This window comes from Wyeomyia smithii, chromosome 2 (genome assembly GCF_029784165.1).
Source record: "Wyeomyia smithii strain HCP4-BCI-WySm-NY-G18 chromosome 2, ASM2978416v1, whole genome shotgun sequence".
Lineage (NCBI taxonomy): Eukaryota > Metazoa > Arthropoda > Insecta > Diptera > Culicidae > Wyeomyia > Wyeomyia smithii.
In genome coordinates, this window is record NC_073695.1 from 35,871,689 (window position 1) to 35,898,486 (window position 26,798).

Below are 26,798 nucleotides of genomic sequence, written 5' to 3' on the forward strand. Positions count from 1 at the left end.
GCGTTTCCAAACGAGTAATATCGGAAAATGTAGAGGCTGTTATGGAGGCGACATTAGAGAGCCGTGCGAAATTGCCCAGTGTTGAAACCAAAAAAGACTTCAAACAATAATTTTTTAGTTTCTTTCCTATGTTCTGATCGAATAAATTTTTAAAGAGAAAACAAAAATCCAAAAACAAAAAAAAAACATTTTTTTCCTAGAAACTTCATTTGTGCGGAAAAATAGTAGCCATTTCACTGATTTTTGTCATATAAAGTGCCAAAAATGGTGATTTTTTGATATTTTTTTATATTTTTGTATGGGAGACCCCCTAGGGGGGTCCCAGGGGGTAACACTAGCATGGGTGGGTCGGCCCTTCAAAGTTAGTGGGGGTAGGTCATACATTTGGACTCGACTGGGGCACTCTAAATGGGTCAAAACAGGATTTTTTAAAATTTGACCTTTTGGGTACCTACACGTTAGTACAAGGGACATCAGAATTCATTTTAGAGGTATGGTTTCTTGAGAAAAGTATCTTATTTTGATCCCTAAAATCCGAAAATCATATGTGCCTAAGCGATTTTTAAATCGACCCACCCTAGTAGGTACCATGATATTAATTGTGAGGTTGGAATTTTTCGAAATCATTTCGCAATTAAGTGCCCTGCGGAATCCAAAATAATGAAAAAAGAAAATGACGCCGTTCATTTTCTGCTATAGATTCTGAATGAAAACTGAAATGTGAAATAAATTTAAGCATTTCAAAACATTCTTATGACATATTATAAAAAAATATTTGTACTATACTGTGATTAGGGTTAAAACTTTTTTCACAATAATTTTATTATCATTTGTTCAGTTTTTATTCATGTAACATTGAACGCGGAAATATTGATGAACTTTCCTAAAACTAAAACATGCCAGCAATAGGAATTTATTGGAAAACTATATGAGAAATTATGGAAATGTTATATTATTTTGTCAACGAAAATCCAACTATTATTAGTAGTAATTAGTAGTTAATAACTATTTAAGAGTTCTTGAAAATATGTAAATAATCCCTCGCTTCAACAATTCAACTATACAAATGTAGCTTCCGGCTAAGCCGGTGTGACCTGACCTCGATCCATTACTTGTTAGATTTTGATTATTCATAGATAATCACCAATTACAGTTTGATGCGTAAACCCACCTTTACGAACCATGAAAACTGTCTGTGTGCAATATGGACTGAAGAGCGTGTTTCAGTGACGGAAGCTAAAAGCGAAGGTGATCATAAAACGAAAACGTTCTTTATGCTCTGCGTTTGGTTTGAACCAGGAATGAATCGCTGATAGGGGAAAGAGATTGCTTACTGAGCTTACTGAAACTTTGACCGTATTTTGTAACGGGTTTCCGTTCATTTTGTGTCGTGAATGTCATGCTCCAATTGGAGCATTTAAAAATATTTACTAATGTCATTATCTAGTATAATTCGAAGGCTGCTCAACAAAAACATATTTTATGTAATTTATTCACCGCGATCGGACACGAAGCATAGCGAAGTTAATGTTATCGAAACTCTACGTAAAACAAGGAAGTATATTATGGTTACCCTTATAATCATATTTTGTTTCTTACTTGATACAGCTTCTATTGGAAAAACCTTTCACAGAGACGAATGGAGAGATTTCCCATTTTTTTTTTCAGAATTTTCGCATCAAGCAACTTTGCATAAAATTTTCAGAAATGAACGCTCCATTCGTGCCTCTTTGCTGTAAGCGCTATAAAAAATAGAACACGAAAGTACGCCAGTGTAATAACATTGCTAACTCGACAAGGGTGGGAAGATACAACTCTTCCATCTACTGGCTGAGGTGTTGATTTGATTACCTCTAATCATTTTGTTCTTTTCAATTGAATTATTTCTGCTATCCAGCCGCATTTTTTGTGTAAGACATTCATTATCGTCGTGTTATTTGATTATCAGTGCCAAGCTAACATGATTATTCGACCTAACTAATTTAAAACGGGGTGCGTTTCTATCAATTATCAAGCTTGTAGTTATTATAACAATGCTGATAAAAGCCAGAATTGTGTTTATAAAGAAGCATGCGTATGAAGCACTATCTTTAATAATACAATTTTTCTATCACACGTATGTAAACATATTTTTCCAACTAATAACACTACCAGTTAAAACCATCGCCTCGAATCAGTCTGCTCTATTGTGAATGAAAATAAACAAGAAAAAGCCGCAAAAAAAAAACGTGCAACAACCCAGACACCAAAACTCCAAGCGGTAGGCCAGCGTAACCAAAGCTGAAGTATAACTGGAAGACACATTCTACAAAAGCGCACCGGTTTAACCGATATACCGCATGTGTATGTTGCGGGTATAAAAACATAACCAGTGCTATTGTAGGCCGCCAAGCAACCGAGCCGTGGTTGTCTTTAATTTTTAGTAGCAGCGAACCAAAAACCTGCTTACTTTTAGTAATAGGTCCGATGCATGCTGATAATCATAACAAGTTAGCACGCTATGACCACGTACACTTAAGACTTAATGATTACCTTCTGCCAGCCGACTTTCGTGAGTCATTCGAATTTATTCAAGTTTAAATGTCTTCAGATACGCAGTCAGCCGTCCAGTTAGGTTTATTCCTCAAATCATTTGAACTTGTTTATGTTAAGATTTTAGAATCAATTTTCAAACATAGGAATTAAACTGTTAGAAAGACTCCACTCTAATTCGATTAATTGCTTCCATACGTAATCATCAGATGAGCCATGTGTCAAACTACAGCCTAAAAGGGAACCGATCAAACCACATCAGCTACTGCAGTACAGTCAGTGTACTAAAACAATGAGAGAGAAGAAATTCGTGTGGACAGTCATCATTATCAACCGCTATCATCACTCACACCGCCAGCGATCGCTGCTGGTGCGATACGGAGAATCGATCACTGAAAAGATGTCACCGATAAGAAGAATTGATCGTCGAGAGATGCCATCATTCAGAGAGTTGAAAAATAACACGAACTTCTTCAGTCTCCTCCTATCTAAGTATCGGATAGCATGGGCGGTGGTACCGCTAGCTAATTACTTTTAACTCGTTGAAACTAAGTTTATATTAAATGTTGGAGTTACGTGAAAAAAATTAAGTAACAGGGTCGGCAATCTTGTTGAAAAAAAGTGTCATGAAGTGGGGTGAAAACTAGTATCTAAAAATTCGTGATAGAAAGACTAATTCAGAGATTCTGGTCTGACAATACTAGATAATGTTTACAACTTTGGTTTGGAATATCCGATCTACTACGAGCCAGTTTATGGTATTCGCTGGTTTTAAACTATTGCGTTATGCTTTACGCACAATGTTTGTGCGTTAGATCAACAGTAGTGCGAATAGCAAAAATACAATAATTGTTCAGACTCGAATTTTCGCAACACACCGCTTTGAAATCGGTCGAACGTTGATCATGGGAGAGCAAAATCAATGTGAAATATCGCTTTATTTGTTACCAATTATCTGTGATTGAAATTATTCAGCCTTAAAATCATCATTTTTTTTCTTGGCTCAAATTCAGAAGTCGCATAGTATTCACTAATTTTTCATTAAATCGGGAAAGCTAGTGAATACTTTGCGACTTCTGGGTTTAAAATTTGGAACTAGAGAAAATATGACAGATTCTATTTTTAGCCAAGACTGATATAACTACACAGGTTACTGTTCGTTCTCGACGTTAATATCAATGTAACTAATAAGAAACTTTATGCAGCATCTAGTTGATTAATGATAAGAAAATGTATATGAAATATACAGGTTTCTGGTCCTAATTAAAGGTTACGTTCTCACAGGAACTAGGAGGCATTTGACGTGTTGGGCTTTCCTTTATATGAGTTTAAACTGACTGTCAAATAAAAAATTAAAATATTTAAATTTTTCGACTGAATTCGTGCAAACTCACTGCAAATAAAATCTTGATGAGCAAATAGCTGCCAACAAAGCAATATCATCATATTTACTGCAACGCCAGCTGTCAGTCGAACTGTATTTTCATTTGTCTCTTAGGTGGACGTTTTGTTCAACAATTAAAAAGTCTTGAAAGCAAATAGGTGTGCTAATCATATGTGTTATATGACTTATCACTAAAGATGAAATTCCTCTAACCATTCAAACTAATATGTTTCAAATACATCTCGTTGCAAATATATCACGCGGAAATTAAATTATCAAAATTCAGGGTCGCCATGTCACACAAACTTTAATTGACAAAAACTCAGTGCAAAAAATGAAATCTGAAAAAAATCGCGGAAGCAGTTAGCAAATTTTCAAAAAATATTTCCATAAACCAAAAACCGTAGGGTAATAGTTAGCATGTGAATTTACCGTAAATTACTCTCAGCAATTTAGAAAAAAAATATGTTTCGATAAAAATAAATCAAACTCAAATTTCAAATAAAATAAAAGTTTCAAGTTGTTGGGAAATTTTAATATAAAATAAAATTTTAAAACAACTCTTCTGTTTTGTATAAAACATTGCACAGGTAATAATCTTAGAGAACAGGGTATTTTACATAGATGAAGGTGTTTTTTGAAACTCAGAAGTAGTTGAATCTAAAGGATTTTAGCATACTCTTTACTTATAGCATTGCAGCTCAGAAATCTTTAGTTGTGGGGAAAAACTTCCCAAAAAAAAGTTTCAGGAAATTTAATATCGCTTAATAAAACTTAAAACTTACACTGCGACTTTTGACATAGAACTACGTCGAACTTTACTATGGTGGCATGCTAAGGAAGGTGCCCTCTTAATATCAATGTTGTTCTACTATCACTGATTTTAAACGCCAATATCTTGATCGCAAGGAAAAGGTTGCCCTAAAACTCATTATTTAGTTGGTATCTTTTCAATGGCAAATTAATTTAAATTTGAATTTAAACTTTTGGTTAAGTTTCTGGACATTACCAACTCGTTCTTTAAACTGAAAACACAACGACAAAATGTATAATCATACGTGTCATGTACCGTTTTAAATACATGAATTGTGCCTTTCATTAAACAGGTTTTAGACACAAATGTTTTAATCAGCAAAGGAAGTTTTCCCCAAACTTTGGTTTTAATAATAAGCATATCTTTGCAATTATAAACCAGTGAAAAATAAAGTTGTAAAAGCAGCAGCTAACTAGAGATTGTCGGGTTTGAAGTTTTTCATACCCGTACTGGAGTGGAAAGCCGAAATTTTATTTTTGTTAAACCGGAAATTGTAAAACCAGAACCCAAGCAAAATTTTTTATTTTGATCGATTTTTTATACTAATTTGAGCCTGCCCTAAAGTTTTGAGCCTCGAATGGTATCAAAATGTTAGTGATTTTAACAGTTGCATGATATTAGACATCATTATCTTATAATTAAGATTATTTGATTTGATTTTTTGACCTGAACCCGACATTTTCAAACCCGAACATTTTTTTCCACCAAATCCGAACCCGACCCTACCCATCGGGTTCGGGTTTCGTGTTTTCAAGCCCATACATCTCTACAGCTAACTAACCAGCTCGTTTTCTGTGTGTGATGTTTGTTTTAAGTTTATGTCGTAAGTGCCACCCCTTATTTTCGCATTATGTCATTTCCTCAGTTTCGCAAGACGCAAACAGTTTTTAGTTCATATGTATTACAAATGTACGAAACATGAATCGCTTTTCGTGATAATAAACGCAACAAAATAACACGTGTTCCGGCTTGGAAAGTAGACAATCAGTGCCAGTGTCAGTGAAATTTTAAACTTTGCTAAAAGAATGAACTTTTGATTTACGAGCAAACTTTTAGACCAGTAAGGTTTGTTGCTGTACCGATCTGGTCAAGTTGTTGTCTAAAAAGGAAGCCCGATCAGAGCATAACTAAAAAATTACAGAATTCTATCAACGCGAGATACAAATAACATATTTTGATACAATTTTGTATCTTTCCACATAAATTTGATAACTAAATTGAATCTGAATGAGTTGTAATAACAAAACCTGAAATGAAGTGGTTCTGAAACAAGTCTAACTAATTTTTCGTTTTTATCAAAACCTTTTGTTTCTAACAATGTTTGTTATTCTATTGTTCTATATACTATCTTATTTTGTTTGAAAGCTGATACATTGGTAACAAATTTTGATATGTGTTTGATACTAGTAGAGCCATTTCTGTTATTTTAACACCTAACAGGACCAAATTTATAACACATCCTGTAAGGGTTTTTCCGTAACAAACTAACAACTTCTGTTACATTTTTGTTTTTTCTTTCTGATCGGGAGAAAACGCTTCAAAGAATTCATAATAAAATTCTGAAAATGATTTTGAAGCGTCTTCCTTGGTTTGGTACACTCGAATTACATAGACTTACTGGTGTTGAAACCTTAGAAGCTATGTCAAATAAAATTATAACCAATCTCAACAAAAATTGTTGCTCAATTGCTATGATAAGCTCTCTTTATAGCCAATAAGTTAGCAATTAAGTTAGTTGTAAAATTATCCCCCTTTTTTGACAAGTAGGATTTGACCCCTGCGAATGATAAGTCCTAACTACGGAAGCGAACAAATCCTACAAATAAAATTACACATTTGTAATAGTGTTGAGAAGTCACCACTTGTGATAAGCCACACAAAATTATTAATTACTGATATTTGTTCTAAAAACGTAAGCTACTTACAAACCCCCTTCCCCCCCCCCCCCCCTTCGAAAATAAGATAGCAGGATAAGTCGTACTCCCAGCCACCCGACAGTTTGTTATGCTGTTGCGTGTTGCATATTGCTGGTGTGCGGCTAGAAGAAAACAAAATTTTGTTCGTGCTGCCATTAACTGGAGTCAAACATGAGAAAAGAGTTTGAAATGCTGCTGTGAAGTCGAAAAAATCGTCTTTTCCAAGACAATGCAACATGTAGAATGAAGTGGTATACGTTTTCTGAAACACATCCAGCGTTTTCAGCAGAACACACCGAGCTTTTAATTAAGATCAGATTATTTAGTGTTCACCGTAGTTTATGCATAGTATTATTGAGGTGTGGTGAACATCAAACTACTGCGTATCTGTAGCGGATTTTTATTAAAGTTGCTATTTGAGGAAACGTTCCTTAAGTTTTCGTAATAATCTTATAAAAGGCCGATTAATATTATTTGTTGTCAAACTCATTTTAGTTTTAGAGGGATTATTAAAACTGTAAAATCATTTCGCATCGTCATGTTTTTACTCAACCAATGTTGTAAATGATCTCGCCTTTTTCCAAATTATGTCATTTCTCCAGTGTCATAAAACACAAAGAGAATGTGACTTTGGAGAAAGTAGAAGAAAGAGGCAAGTTGGGAGAGAGTAACCTAAACCCTTGAATATCCTGTAACAAAAAGGAATTATAAAACCAGTGGTTTGGCGCGTTACCATCACTCACTCTGAACTGCTTTGTAGTAGAGATATGAGTAAGAATGTTAGAAATATTGAGGGAGAACAACGTAGAAGACAACGTAAATTGTAGATAAAAATTTCGCCTTTTCGAAAAAAATAATCATTGTGAAAATTAAAAAATTTCTTTTCAACAAAATTCATCAAAAAAAAAAATAATTTTTATTATTTTTTTTTCAAAAATTAAGACGGTCAATTCGATTTCTCCGTAGAATGCAAAATCGCACTTTATTCATAAAACTGCAAAAGAATAGCAGAACATTATTGATTGTCTAATCATATAAAAATGAGAAAAAGAAAATATATTAAAAATAAACTATTTTACAGCCAGGCCGCACAATGGGACGAAATTAGAAATAGTAGGAAAGTGGTGTTTCGATGTCTTCTAAAGAGTTTTTTGCTTTTATGAGTACTTTATTAGGGTGGTAATTTTTTTGTTTAAGGTAATAAAAAAAATCAACTTTTTTTATTTCTTGATGAACTTGGTAACTTTCTTCCGACACATTGTAGAACTAGCTATTTCGAGCAAGTTTGTAAAAGAAAAAAAACACTGTGGAAAACACTGTCTCTTAACCTGACAAAGTTTTAGGATATAAAAGTAAAGCACCCCCTTAAAATGTGTTTTTGGGTGATAACGCTCTTATCTTAACTTTGCCATTGTTTAAGTGTTCTACAAACTTTAAACGAAGATTAATTCTCATTTTTTTTTAAAGGGAGCGTATCGCTAACTTTTAATTTAGAGGAGTTATGTCTGATTTTGCAATTTGATGACAGACATAACTCCTCCAAATTAAGAGATAGCTATACACATTTTTAAAAAAAAAAAAATGACAATTAATCTTGGTTTAATGTTTGTAGAACACTTAAACGATGGCAAAGTTACGATAAATGCGTTATCACCCAAAACACATTTTAAGGGGGTGCTTTACTTTTATACCTTATAACTTAGTTAGGTTGGCAGATAGAATTTTCTTTTGCGGGTTTAAATTGATGCTTTTCGGTGAAACTAAACAACCTTTTTCTTATTTCTTTACGTTTCGACCTACTTGATTTCTTTCGGCCATCTTCAGAAACTTTATTGAATGAACAGAAAAACAGATTTGTTGTAATTGTTTTTTTTTTTTGTTTTTTTTCTCTGTTTTTCTGTTCATTCAATAAAGTTTCTGTAGATGGCCGAAAGAAATCAAGTAGGTCGAAACGTAAAGAAATAAGAAAAAGGTTGTTTAGTTTCACCGAAAAGCATCAATTTAAACCCGCAAAATAAAACAAACGGTGATGAAAACAAGATTCAAACAGATAGAATTTTCCAATCTTCTACAAACTTGCTCGAAATAGCTATTTCTATAATGTGTCGGAAGAAAGTTACCAAGTTCATCAAAAAATAAAAAAAAATATTTTTTTTATTTTGGTGTATACCTCCCTTAAACAAAAAAATTTACCAACCAAAAAAAGTACTCATGAAACTAAGAAACATTTTAGAAGACATCGAAACGCTTAAACCATGCGTTACGTCACAAACACCAATGTTCTACGTGCTATTTAAATCAGCCGACGGGTAAGGTGTACCCGTCCATTGCAGAGTCAGCGGTTCCGAAGGCCCGGTTAAGCCCAGACTTACTGCGATCGTTTTGTCCAAGAGAGTGATTGAGAGTGATCGATCACATATGGCACAAGGCTTACCTGGCTTCTTATAAGCTGTCTGGTTTGCAGGGGGAGCAGACGTCGGGAGTGGCGAATGAGTTTGTATAATACCTTTCTCCTTAAAACGTTTTTGATCACCCTTGAAATTGCGGCTGGAACTCGGAAGATCGAACGTCACCTGGCTGGCTGCGGTCGCTAGTCCTCCCATGAAGTCACCGAACGTCGCTAATGTCGCATCCGGTTACTTACTTTTGTAGACCGCCCACTCCATTTTGAGCGACCCGGGGAGTTTCTCTAATAGCTCCTGCATTAATACCGGGTTGGCCAGGTGTGAAAATTGATTCGCCACCTTCAGATGATCCACGAGATTTTGAACGGTCATTCCAAATTTCACCACCGTCTCGATAGAGTTTATCGTGCTTTGGCGCTGGGGATCGATGAACCTTCTCGATGAGTGATCGTATCAGGAGTTCCGGTCTACCGTATAGCATACGCAGGATGTTGATGACCTGTGGTACGCTTGATGGAAGTAGCAGTCTACTTCGGACAGTCTCTAAAGCGTGTCCCTTCAAGCATCGTTGTAGGCAGATGAGGTTTTCTGCATCTGAATACCCACATGCAGCTGTTGATTGTTCAAAGCTGCATATGAATATCGGCCAATATTCCGGATTGCCAGAAAAGTGTGGTAATTCCTTGCCCATTACCTGTCTGGCTGCCATTTTGCTTGCATTTAGTCGATCCGGACGCGGTACGCTTGGCGATGGGTGAGGTATCGGGGGGCAAGGTGGATCAGTAGGATCGAACGTAGTCGATTCGGGCTCGGACTGTGCCTGGGATCCCGGCGGATTGAGTGAGATCGTTGATACCACACTCGGCGTTGGACATGCATGTCGACTCGGTGGTATCGCTGAAGGGTCAGTTGGCCCAACTCTTTTAGGCGGTAATCTCGGAATCGGTAATGGACCGTTTGGTGCTGGATTTTCAACTGGGCCCGATGGATTAGCCGGATAATCTATCTGCCTCCGAGTCCTCTTGCTGTCCCAATGGATTTGAAATAGCGGGTGGTGCCGGACGTTGTACGAATGGCATAGGGAACCCCGGTGGCCACCATGACATCGGTAGATGACCTATTGAAAATGGCGGATACCATGGATTCGGAGCACCCGGAACTGGGTAGTCAGGTGGCTGAAGAAGTCTCTACGGTTCCGTTGCATTCGGAACATTAGGGGGGTTCCGTTGTCGTTGAGACTGCATTGGTAGGCATGGTTTATCCGTCATAGTGGCTGGTTGATCGCTCAGGCTCGGATTGTCAGGCGATCGTCGCGGAATCGGAGGTTTAGTAGAGACCGGTTGTTGTCTCGGTGACTTTTAAATTCCCGGCAGGACCTCCGATATTGGCAGCAGGCTTTTTGGTAACGGTGATGACCCCAACGGTATCGAAACGCTAGGCGTAGTTAACGGTAGTCCGACCTGTGCCGTACAATTAGAAGCTTGATCGATTGGGTTCGGTAGTCCGGGCGGAGTTGACGGAGTCGGCGATTGATCTGAAGGGTTTGCACAGTCGGGATTCAGGTTATGCATGACTGGAACCGGTGGTTTCAGTTCCGCTAGAGGGTCGGCTTTTCCGCTTTCCGATTCGGTATCGAATACATCGGAATGAATCTCGTTTAGCCAGTCGGACACCTTTTGATTGGAATCGTGAACCGATCCAGTCTTGCTGCCACACTCACTCTTTTGTCGAATAATGGACTGCATTTTCTCCAGCGACTCCTGTCGAATTTGCTGTTGCTTCATCTGAAACATTTTCACTTCCTGCAGCTGTCTCTGCCTGATGTTGGCCTCTTCTTACATAAATGAATTCTTTTCCACAAGTCCACGAAGGGCTACTTCCGTCGTTTTCCTCTCCAGCGCTTCTTGTGAGTGCAATGCTCGCTCTCGCATTTTTTTTTATTCTCACTTATTTTCCGTCGGTCTATTTCCGCCACTGTTGTGGCCAATTACCGACGCCCAGGGAGGCGACTCCACACCCAGGTCTCTAACTCACGACCCGTTTATTAACGGACCGGCGCCAACGGCTTCACTTCCTCATGCGATGGAAGGCGTGATCCCAGAGATTTTTCGCCTCAGAAAATCTCCCGGTGTCGGCTAGGATTGAATCTAGACCAGTTGGGTTGGTTGGTTGTGAGTGGATCACGCCACTTCACAACCATCGGCACCTATGTCGGCGTTGGGATTCGAACCCAGGCGTCGAGCGTGTGCTCTCGCATTGTTATTTCCTCCTCAAGCAGCTTCATTTTTACTTGCAGACGAGCTGCTCAGGCACTGGACGTGGAGCTGGGCACTACCGATATAGTTTTATCTAGCTTCTTAGAGCCCGACTTAGCCGAGGACGATCGTAGTGTCCTGGCGGATGATGGCGGCTTTAAATAGTGGGTGGATAGCGAGGGATTTTTATTTCGACACTCGTTACAGAAGTAGGCCAGACTTTTGACAGAGTCGTCCACGCCTCCACACCCGAAATGCTCCCATAATTTGCAAGAATCGCAGGCCACCCATTTCTCATCGTCCTTGTCAGGATGGGTACAGGACTTGCAGCTGTAGCCGGCGGGGTAACGATGTTTCTCCATTCCTGACCCCGCATAAAATTCTTGAAGATTTTGTGGGGGTGGGAGGTTAAGAACACGATTCCGAGAGCAAACACTTTTTTTTATAGCGACAGCTTCAAGCTGAATTCAGGAAATATATTTTAATAATTAGTTTATAGCTAGTGTTAGTTTTACTCACAATTTTAGTGCAAGAACCCTTGCGAATAGAAGAAATCGTATCGATTGCCACGCGTTTTTTGTATGGCTATAAACTATAATTTTAATCAGTTTTCAGTTCACAATTATTGCCGCAAATAGTAATTTTAATATTAACTTACTTAATATTTTAAATAGTGGTTCCAATTTCAGCGATTTATAGGTTAAAGTTTAGCATTTAATTAGTAGTACTTTTGTATTTAATCGTATAAAATGTATCAACCAACTTAAGTACAGAGTTATAATCGTGCTCCTCTCCCAATCGTCGACGAAGCGAATGTCGAATTTAGGTCTTCGGGTTTTTGACACTTCGTTCCGTCCGTCGACTGATCGAGACGACTTGATCAGCGCCACGTCGACGTTCATCTACGGCGCCGCCGTAACGAGGGGCTTGGTCGTTACATTATTCAATGGTCACAATCATAGTGAGGCACCAATTGACTTTTAAATTTCGTTTAACGGTATTTCACATAAATTTTGTTCTCTCGAAAAAAAGCGCTCAGCTCAATCGTGCAGCTGCTTTTTTTCCAGCAGCACCAGGTATAGCACCAGGTAAAGAAAGACATTCGATGCATAATCGGAAACAGTGATTTTTTCCGGCATTCCTTCGCCAGAATAAAGTGCTGATTATAGACACCATGTTTCCCGTGGGAAAAACAATAACGACCGTATGGCAGCGAAATGAGTAAGCTACAAAAAAGGAATAACGATAAAGTTTTTAAGCTTTATGAAGAGAATTGTTGTTTTCAAGCTTTATGAAGAGAAATTGTCTGGAGACTTATGTATAATGATTTTCTAGCGAAGTTCTAAAAATTAACATATCCCTTGCAATTGGACTTCCGGAAATCTTACCTCAAAATGGTCAAGGGTTCACTTTTTTGACCGATGAAATAAGTAAAATAAATCGATCATAATATAAACGTATTCATGAGGAAATTTAAATTTCCAAAATGTTCCTTACCAAAAAACTTTCACAGTGAATATATTTGTACAAATCTTTATTAGTTACATACAAACTTATTCTAAGACAGTTTTTCTATACAATGGAGCTGCAATGTTAATTATAAATTGTTTGTTGAAATGAATAGGTCTAAATTTAAAATGAATTTTAGGTTTCTGCTCCCGTAGAAAATACTCACTTTTCTAGGTAAAATGGGAACAACTACAAATTGGGTTTTATGTCTAACTACAAATTGGGTTTATGCTAAATTTTACGTTTAAAGTCTCTCAAGAATCGCGATTTCGTAAAAAAAACTTGTTAACCGTAATTTTAATACCGTATTCAATAAAAAAAATCACGATTTTTATAACACGATCTGTGGTTAACTCTTCCGAGCACTTATCGGGCAACAATAAAAGTCTACTCTAAAAATTTGTCCGCTGAAATGTTTTTCTTTCCAAATTTTCCTTACACGTGGAAGTTTATGTAATTTATGTGAGAATATGCCACAGCAAATTCGGTACAGTACGGTAGGTACGATTTGAAAACATTAGAGTTTGTTTCGGTAAAATTAGCAACTTCGATTGTTTTATGTTCGTTCTAAAGCCGATATACTCTGCTCACGGAGAAAAAATATTCAATTTATATACATAATAAGCCATAATCAAACCCGATTGATGGAACCGAAGACGTTTTTGAGGCAAAAATCAATTCGAACCTAAATTCATGGTTAAGATTAAGAATAAATTACGACAAGGGAGCATTTCTAGCTAGAATGATCTGAAAAATGCAAAAATGATGATCAAACATTTTTGATGTGAATGAAACTTGACACACGTATTTGGCTGAACAAAATGAGTATTTCTCATGGGTGAAAAAATTGTTTATACTCAAGAGTATTTTTCTGAAAGCGCGTATGTATTTTAGCATACAATTTGTTTCAAGTATTATAGCTCAGAATCTTTTAATTGTATGGAAAAACTTTAATTGTGAAGAAATATATTGTAAAGCAAATTATATAAAATTACATACACCCCTTTAAATTTTTTTTCTAATGTCTAAGTTTCCAACCGCGAAAAAATACTCAGTTTGCCAAATCAAATACGTGTGCAAAGTTTCTTTTGAGTCAAAAATACTCGACTTTGCACGAAAGGTCATTTAGCATGGAATGGCTCTTCGAATAAATAACGAAATTGACCCGAAATGAATCTCGTTGCGTGCGGCTAGAATAAAAAATACTAAATTACAATACAATTTTTTCAAGTATACACTGGACTTCATGAAATTGAATCTGGGAAAAAGAAAATGATAAAAATGGTGATAATGATATTCTTTTCTCATTATCATACTAAATGAAGGTTGATTCTTCCGAATCGCCACGTTCCCAATGATATAATATGTAAAGCAACTTTAGGTCACTAATTCTCTCGAGACCTTCAGCATTTACTTTGTCATCTTTTCGGATATCTTCAACCCAAAGGCAAATTTTATAGAGGCAAAATAAGGCTTGAGCTGATAACATTTATCGTTTAAAAATAAGATGTCTTTGATCTACGGTTTGTGTCCAGCGTGTGTTTTTTTATTATAAAATCAGATGGTAAAGTAATGAAGTGATTTTGATCGAAAAGGAAGGTTCACACATTTACGGAATTGTTAGAGTTCATTAAAGCCAGTAACTGAATGTTTGAAGACAAATTAGACTTTCATTTTACACACTCAAACTTAGCAAATCATGAAAGTAAAGTAGTACCTCAGCTCGACACAATTGAAAACAAACTTTGCCTGTTAGCATTTAAACCAATCACAATTATTTTTGTTATTATTTTGCATGAAATAAACAATCTGGTTTTCCAGCAATTCTGCAAAAAAAACATAAAACATCATTCAATGTGTATAGCCCCCAATTTCCTTTAATTACTTCTCGCGGCTTATTACCGCACACACACATACCCACATACACAGAGAGCACTAACCACCGGTAGAACGTTTCACCCAAAACAACAACAACAGTGCCGGTGCCGGGCAAGGGGGCAGTTCGCCACACGTAACACCACGAGAAAGACAGACGTTTCGAATAATAATAGCTAGGCATTTATTTGAACATAGCGGGGCGTTATTCAGTCGCGTTTTGATCGAGCGTACGACCGGGTGAGCAACGAAAAGCGTCAGAATGGCCCTCGAAGGAGCATACTTCACACATTCGGACGGATTGTATGAAGCGGCGGAGCGAAGAAAGGCCCCCAGATGTGTGGATAGCGGCAAGCGGCTGCAGAAGAAAGCTAAATTCATCCTGCTGGAGTTAATTCCCATGGTAATAAAGCTAGTGATAGTGGCGCTGCCTGGTCTATTGCGTGACCTACTCAGGACGATTCTACCGGCGCGACACAAATCTATTGCGAACCAAGTGGCACTAGTGACGGGCGGGGGAAATGGTCTGGGGCGTGCTTTGTGTCTGCGATTGGCGCAGGACGGTTGTTCCGTAGCGGTGGCTGATATTGACCTAGTGAGTGCACAGAAGACCGCCGAGGAAATTCGGCAACGTTTTGGCAAACCGGTGGATGCGTTCCGTGTGGACGTGGGAGATTACGGTTCGGTGCAGCAGCTGCGGAAAGACGTCGAACGCTCGCTGGGACCGGTTGACATACTGGTCAACAATGCTGGGCTGCTGGCTATGCTGTCTCTTTCTGAGGGTAAAGCAGAAGACATTCGGAGGATCATCGATGTGAACCTAATGGCGCACTTCTGGGTGAGTTTTTGCTTCGGTTGATGCTTATTATATTTGGCAATTGTGACTAACTGAGAGTTGGACAAATCTTATAATAAATAATTTTACTAAAGATAATTTCTTCTGGCTGAAGTAGTAAAAATTTTAATTGCAAACATACGAATAAAATTCACAACTCTTAAAATTGTTGGCCGGCTTCAGAGTAATATTTGTCACTTTTAGGGTGGGAAAAGCTAGAAACAAGAGCATCTGTTGTGCAGTTGTGATGCATTATTGAATCGCAGATTAAGCTTCCTTGACATTTGGTCTCTGAATTTTGGAGAGGTAATTGATTTTAAAAACCATGTTATACCTAAGTGTAAATGCAACGTATGGTAAACATGGATATATTACACAAGTTCGCTTCGATGGATAATGTAATACTTATCCTCTAACAGCAAAAAATGTGCAATGATTGAGGTTCGAGTAGACAAGTCGGGGTTGGTTAATGACGATGACCCACATTTATCATTGCTGGCGATTACTACAATCTCTTAGAGCTCCGTCTTAGTGACAGTGTCGCGTCAAATAATCAAATATTGATTGATATTTTTCTTAACGTATTTCAATCATTTTTATGTTTTCTATGAATAGCTCTCAAATCCTTAGACCTCGTTCTCGTTTGTTTTATGTTTATGTATCAATCAATCATCCGTTCATAATCCGATCCGATCATCCGAATGCACATTAAGATTTTTTCGGAATTAGGGAGAAGTTTTTATTTTAAAATGATGAAATCATTCACCAGTCGTGAATGAATCTGTTTATCAAATATTAAAGTGTATACAATTTGCGGCTGAGGAAATAGAAGCGGAAGCAAACTGCTGAGGTTACTTATTAAAAAATCGAATATTTTGTTCAACCAATAAGCTTTGTTTAGTTCAAATAAATGTTTTTTTTAATACATCATTCCTAACATGATTTGATTTATAAACATATGTAGAATCAAATTTAAATATGCTGTGAAATAATATACGCAAATCAAAAAGATATAATCTGCAAATTTTTTTAAAAATTAAATTGAAAACTGTTATCGAACTGTGACTCGATCAAGTTGGATTTTTTGGCATTTTGTGCTAAAGACTGACCATTATTTTATTCACACGAAGTCATAACGTTTTGAAACGATTCGGAATGTTATTTTTTCAAATCAGTTTAGTATTTGACTCGGTTTAATAAAAATGTGCAATGTATCCCCCGCGTGAAAAAAAAGTATAAAATATATATTTTTAATGTAGAAGCAGAACAGTATATTTTAAGCTTCGATTTTTTCATACTGATTCAGTTTGTCGAATATCTTTTCGAGTCGATAGTGTTTTCCTACTTCTATTTTTCAAGACTCGGCTTCTTCGACTGGAACGAGTTTTTAAGTGTTAAACATACTTTCGTCTTTTTGATCTTTTAAATTCATAAGTGTCCAACTTTCCATAATAGGACTTTTTGACTTGCTTACTGTTTCAATTTTTCGATTTTTGTTAGATTTGAAAGACCTACAGACTCACCTAACTCCTGAAAACTAAACTAGACTACTTCTCATTGTTTTGAGCTTTCAAATTGTCGTTTCACAGATTTTCTCATCCTCGAACTTTACCATGTATCCATATTGTTATCCATTCAGGTTTAGCGGGCGATAAGCTTCAAATTTGTAGGGAAAAAGACTAAATAGAGTTGAAAAAATGACGTAGAAAACAGTCCCAAAACGTTTGAGTTTTTACTGAATGTGATAGCGATCATTTTAAAGGCCAAAATACAATGTTATAAGTTTTCAGTATTTACACCATAAAATGTGATTTTTTTTTTAACTGATATATGATGACTCGTGTTCTGAAACGGAAAACGTGATTGAAATGAGATCGATATCTTGTATGGTTTTTAAGTTATTGGATAAAGCAACCCGCGTGAAAAACCTGAAAGAGTTTTTGATAGCTAGTCATTGATCTTGCCGCGGTTTTTATATCTTCTATTTTTCAGCTAGTTTATGGTTATTTTTCCCGTTTTTTTTTTTTTTTCATTTTGATAACTTTTCAGTTCGTTGATTTTATACTGAGACTTCATGATATTAAGATTTTTTGGTTCGATTTTTCAACGATTCTATTTCTCAACTTGTGACCGATTTGAATGTTCATGTTTATTGTTTTCATTGATCAACTCTACAATTTTTCAACTTCTGCAATTTTGAATTTTGACTGTTTCTTTGAATTAAAATGCAGCTTATTTTTAGAAAAATAGTTACCTATAAATCACTCAAAGTATTTATTGCCCAACGCCAACTACAAGTTCGACCCATTTTTTTCTGGATGAGTTCGAATACCGTTACAATAAAAGTGTTTGTCTTTTGAGGCTATCTACGGACCAAGTCACTTTTCGTTGTCTTCATATGAGCAGAGCCGCTGATCAGCCAGATCATCGAAAAAAGAACAAGTAGTGAATGAGGCAGGACTTCCCCTTTGAGCTTTTGTATGTAAATTTTAACGAATCACTTTTTCGTGCTTTTGCTCGTATTATTGCCATTTTCCGTACAGTGCACTGCCTAATCGCTTAAATTGAAGTCGAAACCGTTCCCCCCGGAGAGCTAGTATCCTTAAAGTTACAAGGTAAATAACACAGGTCAACTCAGGTGCACTCCAAAAGCTCAAACTGGAAAAATGGCTAGGGACACCAAAATTCACAGGAATGGTTGAAGAGTTTTAATCTTTCATTTTTTTCCGGTTTGAGCTTTTGGAATGCACTTTTTTCCATTTTAATGACCAGTATTACCAGAATGATTAATCAAGCAACTAGACAATGTGCGGTCGTCAAGCTAAAAAAAATTAAATCACATTTGAAGTCGATACCATTCCCCAGTGATGGTTTCGTTTGGTTTCAACAGCCCATAATAAATAACATAGACCTGATACCAGGCTTCGGAAAAAGACTGTGGTGCGACATTATACTGACGACTGTTCTCTCTTTTTACTCCAACAGCTTCATGAATAAGCTATTCATGAGAGCTCACATACAGCTAAAGCTCACACAAGGCAACGAAACAGTCTTGTGTTGCACCTGACAGCTCATTCTTGCGCAAGTATTTTGTTCGTTCGGACATGACAACCTGTTCATTTTGAGGATGTCCTGTTGGCTTACGCTGTTGGCAGCCTGCTCATCGACTTCGGCTGTCATTGACTCCCACTTTTTTGTTTCTACTTTTGCTTAGGCCGGTGCCATAATGAATACGAAGCAAACCGTTTCATATGTGTTTCCATTGATGGTATTATTCACCACGTGAAAAAAAACGTACTTCTCACCATCTCGCCTTCATTATAGCATCGGCCATACTATCGTGAATCATAATCACCTGACATCCCGCTCGGATTCGTGCCGGAGCATGTCGTGGATTATAGGCTGTCTTAACGACAGCTTGGAAGAGCCAACAGATATAAGGAGATGAGAAATAACGGCCCGTTTGGCATTGCATGTGTGTGCTGTCGTCAGTGGCTGTCGGATTATGTACCGAACGTACGGGGAGCAGGGAGTGCTGTGCAATTCCATGAGAGTCGAATTCGTTGAGAACTTGCTGTCATCGATATACAATAGGGTGTCCCAAAAAATGATGTTGAAAAAATCAAGGTGCTCAACCCTAAATTAAAAGATAATGTTATTTATAGCATTTTTGTAGATTATTTCGACTTTCTAAAAAATTGTTTTCAGGTTGCCCAAACGTAATTTATGAAAACATGACTTTTTTAAGCTATAAACCTACTCTTTTGCACTTTTCTCAATTCTGTTCAATTCCTAAATTTTTCCATACATATTTTTTATTTTTGTGGGGTTGTTTTTGAATATTTTTCATGGTTCAGTTCAGCATAGCATTCAGTTTGTTGACTCCCAGAGCCCATCAATCATCACAAAAAAAAAAAAAATTTTCTAAAAATTTTTAGATAAAACCCTTCAAAACACAAATAAAAAAAATTTTTGATCAAGAACTGAAATTTTCATTGCAAGCAGGATTCAAGACAAAAATTTACATAAAACCTAAATTAATCCACCTAGCGGTCAGACCCAGCCTTTATCATTCAAACTTATTATTTGTGAAAATAGTTTTACAAGAACACTTCAATCCAATAAATGTATATTCACTCTTGAGGTTCTAAAAAATTGATCTAAAAAATTGAGTAAGTCCAAGTAGTCTTCGGAATATGTTCCTATTCATAGCTGGATTCCACATTTTTAAACATAACACGCAAAGTAATAGTCCGATTACAAAACAAATCAATAGGGTCTTATGGGGCAACTAGACCTTCCATTTGACACTGATTTCATGAAAATCGGTGCAGCCATCTCTGAGAAACATGAGTGAGATTAAACAGTCTTCAGAACACGTTTCTTTTCATAACTTGTGAACCACAAGTTCAATCTTTATAAAACTCAAAAGTTAAGGGCATTTCAGGTAGCCCTTTCATATGAAACCGATTTTGTTCAAATCGGTTGTGAAGTTTTTGAGATATTGATGTTTCATGATTTTAACATTTTGATACATAATGCTATTTACTATCATCGATTCAAAAATTTAAGTTTTAACAGTTACAATCTTCAACTTTTAAACGCTAATTTTCGATCTATTTTCAGTTTGCTATGATCGAGCTTGCACTGTCAACATCTGATTTTTTTTTCAATTTCTGTTTTTGGTAATTTTTTTTTTTTGTTATTTCAGGTGAGAATTTCAAATCTCATTCAATCGTTATCTCTCGATTCCTGCGACTTACGGACTTAAGTGTACTTGTCTTAAATGATTTTTAGGTTCTTGTAATAACGTTTTATCTATTTTGAGGCCGTCGGTTTTTTTGAAATTTCAATCTTAATTTTCTTTCATTTTATCCGCTTCTTGTTGAATTAAAACATACAGCTCCAGGAATTATAGTGTTATCTTTTTCTATTTTTTGACTTTCTTCTCACGCAAAAGTTCAAGCTTTAAACATCCAATGTGTCCTTTCAATTCGTACAGAAATTGCTCTGACTTCGCACAATCAATGCGTGATACGCATAACGCAAACGTTGTACAAGAAATACATTGACAGAGATTAAAATCAGAATATGTATCATATACACAAAAATCGTAATGTCTCGGTAAACTTCGGCTTCGGGCGAACGATCAGTTCCGAGGCGCTCAAAAAACCGTTCTTTACTTTCGCGAGCCGGTGTGTATCAACGGCTCGTGCATCCCTAAAAATCCTCAGCAACCGAAACAGCCAATTACGAGCGCTGTTGCCGCAGAAGTTATTGACGCTGGTGCCAGTAACGCAGAACCGAAAGCATGTGAATAAAACCAGAGTCATAATTAAATGCGAAATGTTTTGGACAAATTTAATGTTTTTGTTTATTGTTAATGATTGAATGATGTTTTCAAATTACCTGACTTATGAAAGTGAATCGATCAGACAATAATTTCTTCAATTTAGTCAGTACCCAACTTATCAGTATTGCTTGCTGGTTGCACTGCTTTAACGATGCCAGCCATCTGAACATCGGTTGATGCTTTATAAGTGTAGTGGTTCGGAGCTACGCAATACATTCAAAATGCGCTAGAGCATCAAATGCGTTATGCCCAACGCACATGCATTGTACTGGTTCCAAATTTAATCAGTTATCGCTAGTTTCGCTCATAAATGATCTGGTTACGCACACTTCAATTTTTACGTGATATGAACCGTGGATTTCATTATTTAGTTCGATGTACAGATTCAGTTTGTGGCTTGTATAGTTTGATTCTGGTCTTTCTATATTTCATAAGAACGTTCCTTTTTCTCATAGAGTAAGTGAAGAGTAGGTGGATACAACGATGGAACAATATATAAAATTGACTTCTGTTTAGAAGTACTTTAAATAGTGTAGTAAGACATGGCATATTTTTTTTCGCTATGCACACCAAAATAATCTAAAACAATACCCGAAAAAAATGGTTAATACACTCAGCCAAAACGTAGGACAGTGGACAAACTTCTGGTTTGATTTTTGCGAAAAAACTGCAAGCCATAAACACCTTAAATTTGAAGTCACAACAGTCGAAATAGATCACGAATAAAAAAAATACTCTAAACGGTAATGGAGCAAAAACATAATTTAAATTACACGAATTACACTATTCGATCCAAAAATTTTATAACTAATATATAACAGATTTATTTTTGTATCCTCAACGCCAACATCAAAACATTACCTGTATGAACTGAACCGATTCCATGGAAAGAATGTAAACGACATAACATGGATCTTTTTAATTTGTGTGGAACTGTATATTGACTTTCATATAGGAAATTAAACTTCAAAGACCAACTCGGATCAGTTGTAGGAAAGTTATCAGGAACATTATGCTACACTCAATATTGGAAAGTTTAAAGTGCACCAGAATTCAAAACGAACCATTAGTTCCTGTAATTCTCTACAGTCAGCTACTCTTAGTACCACGAGATAGATTTTCATGTAGATGTCGGCATAGATGACTATTTTGCAGAATTACCACGTCGTTAAAGCAGAGTGTAAACAACAGAGGTCTTAAGTTGCTTCCTTGGGGCACATTAGAACATGACGAAGAAGTAGCTGGTTTCTTTGGACCAATTTTTACGCATTGAAATCTATCGCTCAGATATGAACGAAGACAGATGGACATCGTATTAGAAACAGACAGTTTTTAAAAAAGATGATATGATGATTCACAATGTCGAATGCGGCCTTCAATCTGTGCACCGTTATCCATAGCTCCGATACAGGTCGTTGTGAATTCGCATAAACTTTCAACTGATGAGTGTGTGTGTATCTATTTTAGCAGGTGAAATTTTTGAAGAATTAATGACGGGTAGCACCGAATTGATTTTTAGACTTGAGTTTCTACATCTTAACAAACAGTGAAGGTGAACTGTGAACTGATATTGCAAAATATAGAATTTTTGATCATTTTTGAAATTCTATCATGATAAATTGATATCAAAACTTATACTTGATGTCAAAATAATAATTTTCACACTGCTTATAAGAACCAATTTTCATACCTTTATTCATGATTGTTAAACCAGCTTAAAAAAAGAATTTAATTTCCAAAAGCTTATTCGAAAGTATCTTTATGATCCATCGGTCGACTTTCCTTTTAACTATCAATTTTGTAGTTAATTATTTGTTATATTATACAGTCTTGTATAAATGATTTTAAGTCACTTCACGTATTCGAATACACTTTCATAGCTGCTATTTTAAACAGTTATAGGTTTAAAACAATGACAGTTATAGTTTCCTACTTCAATTCTTCTGCACCTTGATAATATTCCTTCAGTGTAATCTAGCCCAGTCGAATAATGTCATTGCACTCGTAATCGAATGTTACAACGTCCTCTCAATTGCGTCACAAGGAACTTTACCATGTGAAAATAAAATGTTTTCATAAAATATCTTAATAACGATTGCACTTTGAGATGACCAAGAGCATTTCAGATTAAAATAGTTATTTCCAAGTGAAACGTAAGTTTACATTAAAAAAGTTCGAATTTGGAAGCTTGATACCAACATTTTTTTACGATCAAAATTAGTAGAAATAATATAATGCAATTTTCTACAAATTTGTTCACTATTGAGAACAGAGTAGCAATTTTTTCTAGCGTATATTTTTCCCTGTCAAAAAATCAATTGTATTTCAAAGACTTTAACTACCAAGACATGAGCGTCATCATCAAAAATAGTTCATTAGTCAGAATGGCTCAAATACCTTTGGAAAAGTCATGTATCCTCTAGTCGAAAACAGATACAAAGTTTAATCTTAATCCAAACTGTCCGTTTATGGTTTCAGCTAATTTAGAATAATTTCGCGATATTGGCATTTCAAAGCACCAGCTACTAGCAAAAATTTTGTAAGCTTAAGCGAAATTCCTAATTTTGCCTATAACTTGCTCCAATTGATAATCTCTAATTTGATCGAGTCAAAACAAAAAGATCAACCAATGAGCATAAAAACCATCCAACTTTCACCGGCCTAAGCCAGCCTGCGGAGATTCATTCAAGGTCTTCAGTAAAATGTTATTGATTAGAAAAAAACCGGCCTTTCAAGCGGCAACTGATTAACAAATTTACTCCTGCCGCAAAAACGACCTTCAATGTTAGGCGTTTGATACTAAACTCGAAAGAAATACCCCATGGAGAAGGGCATTGCTTTTCATTCTAAGCCGTTGAACACTTGTTACTATGCAAGTCGGTGCTAACGCAACCGCCTGTACACCTTCCGCTGGCATACACTCAAAAGTTTACAGTGCAACAATTTTGCTGTAGAACTGGAAAACCACAACTTAATTATCATTCCTAAGACAATGAGTACCGACTGTTCGTTGAACTTTTGTGTGCATAACCTTCTTGAACTGCACCATGTTCGACCATGCCTGCGATCGCGCACTCGACGTGCATGAGGCGATCATCAGGTACATGTTAGACCAATCGACACGGAAGGTCAAGTTGATTTTGATCGATAGTAATACGAGTAGGTATGAAAAACGAATGGCCGGTAACACCTATAAAAACATGTTTCAATTTCACAAGAAATGTTGGTGAAGTGTGACACTAACAGCCTTTTTTTTTCTTGTTATCTTACGTACTTTCAGACGATTCGCGAATTTAAAGAAGGAATGGTCGAGAGAGGACGGGGTCACATCGTTGCAATCTGCTCGATGTTTGGTTCGTATACTCAGATAGATTTCAACGTAAAATTGCATGTGTTTCCCGCAAACAGGAATCATACCCTGCGGTAGAACGATAAGCTACACCACGACGAAATTCGGAGTGAAAGGTCTGATGGCAGCACTGAAGGAGGAAATCTACATGGATGACTTATCAGACTGCATACATACCACCTGTGTTTACCCTGCTGGAGTCGCTACGCGGAAGGAATTCGTCGACTTCGTACAAAGTCTAAGGTAATCTACTGTAACAAGATAACATTAAACTCTTCTACAAAGCGTTCATTCTAGTAAGATAAAGATTCCGTGGAATTCGCCGGAAAGCGTAGCTAACATGGTTGTGGATGCTGTTCGAGCTAACAAGGCCGAAATTGTGCCGAGCCATTTTATGATCAAATTGCTGACGACAGTTTTCCCGTAAGTCTTCCCAGAAATCTTCAAAAAATAAATATCATTGTAAAGCATTTTTCAGCCTCATCCCAACAGCGTTAGTTCATTCTACCGTCGATGTCTGCCTGGGGACAGTACCGAAACTTACCAAATAGGTCTAAAGTCATCAGCTGTTTTACCTGACCCAAAGGAAACTTGTAACATTTCTGTTTTTTCAATTCGCATCCGCAGCTGCAGTGCAGCAGTACCTCTCTCAACTCTATAATTTCGTCGTCACGCAATGCAATGCATTTTCGCAACAACCTGGAACGCTATGAATAATGATCAAGTTGCGTGACAGGGTGGATGTGTTGCATTACTGCATCTGATTGTACGCTTAAACTAGCCATTATCTCAACGCCAACGATAAGTGGAATATCATCCGTGCATTAGAGTGTCATTTAATGCTAGTTAACGGTATGCGTTTCCATGAAATTCAAAGCTAGTTTGTTTATCGGTTCAGTTATCGAGTACATTGACTTGCGAATTACAATAAATAAACTTACATGGGGGATGTGGGTCAAGTAAGAATAAATAAACTTAATTGAATCCGAAATAGGGCCTCGGTGCAGTGCAAGTAAAAAAAATGAGTTACAGGGTTCAAGTTTGTCATTGTTACCGTCACTCCAATAGTCAATCTTAACTTTACATGAAAACGAGTGTTCAATGATGCAACGAACCTGCACGCAGCACATATGAAATTCAAATGAGCGACCGGAACGATTTGCTTTTTACAACTACATTATAATTTCCACCCCACCTGAGTGAGGACACGCGCTGCATTCGAATAGTAACTACAGCAGACGCAAATTCTTGTCTAATCTTAAATTTTATCAGATGCTCGCAGCTGGCTGTATGAAATGCTATTTGGACAAGTTAATGAATTGTCAGAATAAGATTGCAAATTTAGAGCTTAGGTAATCTAGAATATATGTTTTCCAAGAACAAATCACTATAATTAAAGTTTTTAAAACATGTTTCCTGGTATCAACTAGTAATAGTTAAGGAGTCATGTATTATTTTTGCTCTGAAAAATGGGGAAAGTTTGGATTTTCATGATACCTCTTTTCAATGAACAATATGGACAAAATCAACTCTTTTTGCAATTATAAATTCCAAACAATTTGTTTCGGTGCTACAGTGTATTTTAAAATGTATACGCCCTTTCCGGACATTATTTTCGATTCTCAAATTTGTGCATTCGCGGGGAATATGCAGTTCACTAAGCCAAACATCTACTAAGCCCTATCAGGTCACAAGCAAATACTCTTTAACTATGAAGTTGGGGAAATCCAACCAGAAACCGACTGGATCCTGTTTCATAGCAAGCTAGCAGAAGAAGGACCTTTGACAATACAAAAGATCAAGACCAGTGTGTCGAACAGTTGACATTTTTGCATGACACCGTATCGAAAAGCACTGTTGCCCCTCTTGCAGACTGCGACAGCATCGTTCAACTGTACGCTTCTCTATTTGAGAGAATCGTGTGACTAGAAGCCAACACGGATGGTTAACGGTTCTCTTTTGTACCGATCTCCAGCCGCTTAGATATCTCGACTGTCACATTGTGCGAATGACAATAATTAGCAATCATGCGACAGTTTAGTACAGTAATAAAATGGAAAATAAATAATTTCTATATGTGTACTACCGAAAAACATCATCAATCGTGTACACCAGAAGATTTGAATCCCAACTTCTAATTTTTTTCATTCGAAAATAGTTCGCTTCAGCGAAAGTCTCATTCAAATTTGGCATATTTAAGCAAAAGCAGGACAATAAAAGCATGAATCTTACAAGTTCAATTACCGTCCTCGGACCCAAATGAAAATCGATGCTAAGTAAATTAATTCCACTTCAATTCGTCATAAATGCAATAAATAGCACAGACAGCTACAGTCAATAACCCACGAGCCAGAGATTGTCTATACAATGACTACATTATAAAGAGAAGTGAGCGAGAGAATTGTTGTTCATATTGAATTCGTGACAAAAAGCAAGAGATAAAGCAGATCGTATGAAACTTCGGTAGTGGCTACTGTCGCGTAGTGTTTCATTCCACAGTGGTAATTACAAAAATCTTGCTACTGTCGTGTGAATACTGTAGCGTACTAGTACATTTCCCTACCCTGATCA

The 26,798-nt window shown here is 36.7% G+C and overlaps 2 protein-coding genes across 2 annotated transcripts in view; one reads left to right on the top strand and one right to left on the bottom strand.

Annotated features, from left to right (window-relative positions):
* LOC129724507 (uncharacterized) overlaps nt 1–26,798 on the bottom strand; it is a 589,670-nt gene that overhangs the window by 237,431 nt on the left and 325,441 nt on the right. The window lies entirely within an intron of this gene.
* On the top strand, nt 14,624–25,185 carry LOC129724508 (17-beta-hydroxysteroid dehydrogenase 13-like). Its single transcript, XM_055679462.1, has 5 exons — nt 14,624–15,528; nt 24,159–24,231; nt 24,287–24,470; nt 24,525–24,650; nt 24,706–25,185. Exons 1-5 carry the CDS (start codon nt 14,953–14,955, stop codon nt 24,776–24,778), a joined length of 1,032 nt encoding a protein of 343 aa, XP_055535437.1. The 5' UTR covers nt 14,624–14,952; the 3' UTR covers nt 24,779–25,185.

Coding starts and splice junctions, on each gene's coding strand:
- LOC129724508 (XM_055679462.1), top strand. CDS start 14,953: ATGGCCCTCGAAGGAGCATACTTCACACATTCGGACGGATTGTATGAA. Junction 15,529..24,158: donor ACCTAATGGCGCACTTCTGG/GTGAGTTTTTGC, acceptor ACGTACTTTCAG/ACGATTCGCGAATTTAAAGA. Junction 24,471..24,524: donor GACTTCGTACAAAGTCTAAG/GTAATCTACTGT, acceptor CGTTCATTCTAG/TAAGATAAAGATTCCGTGGA.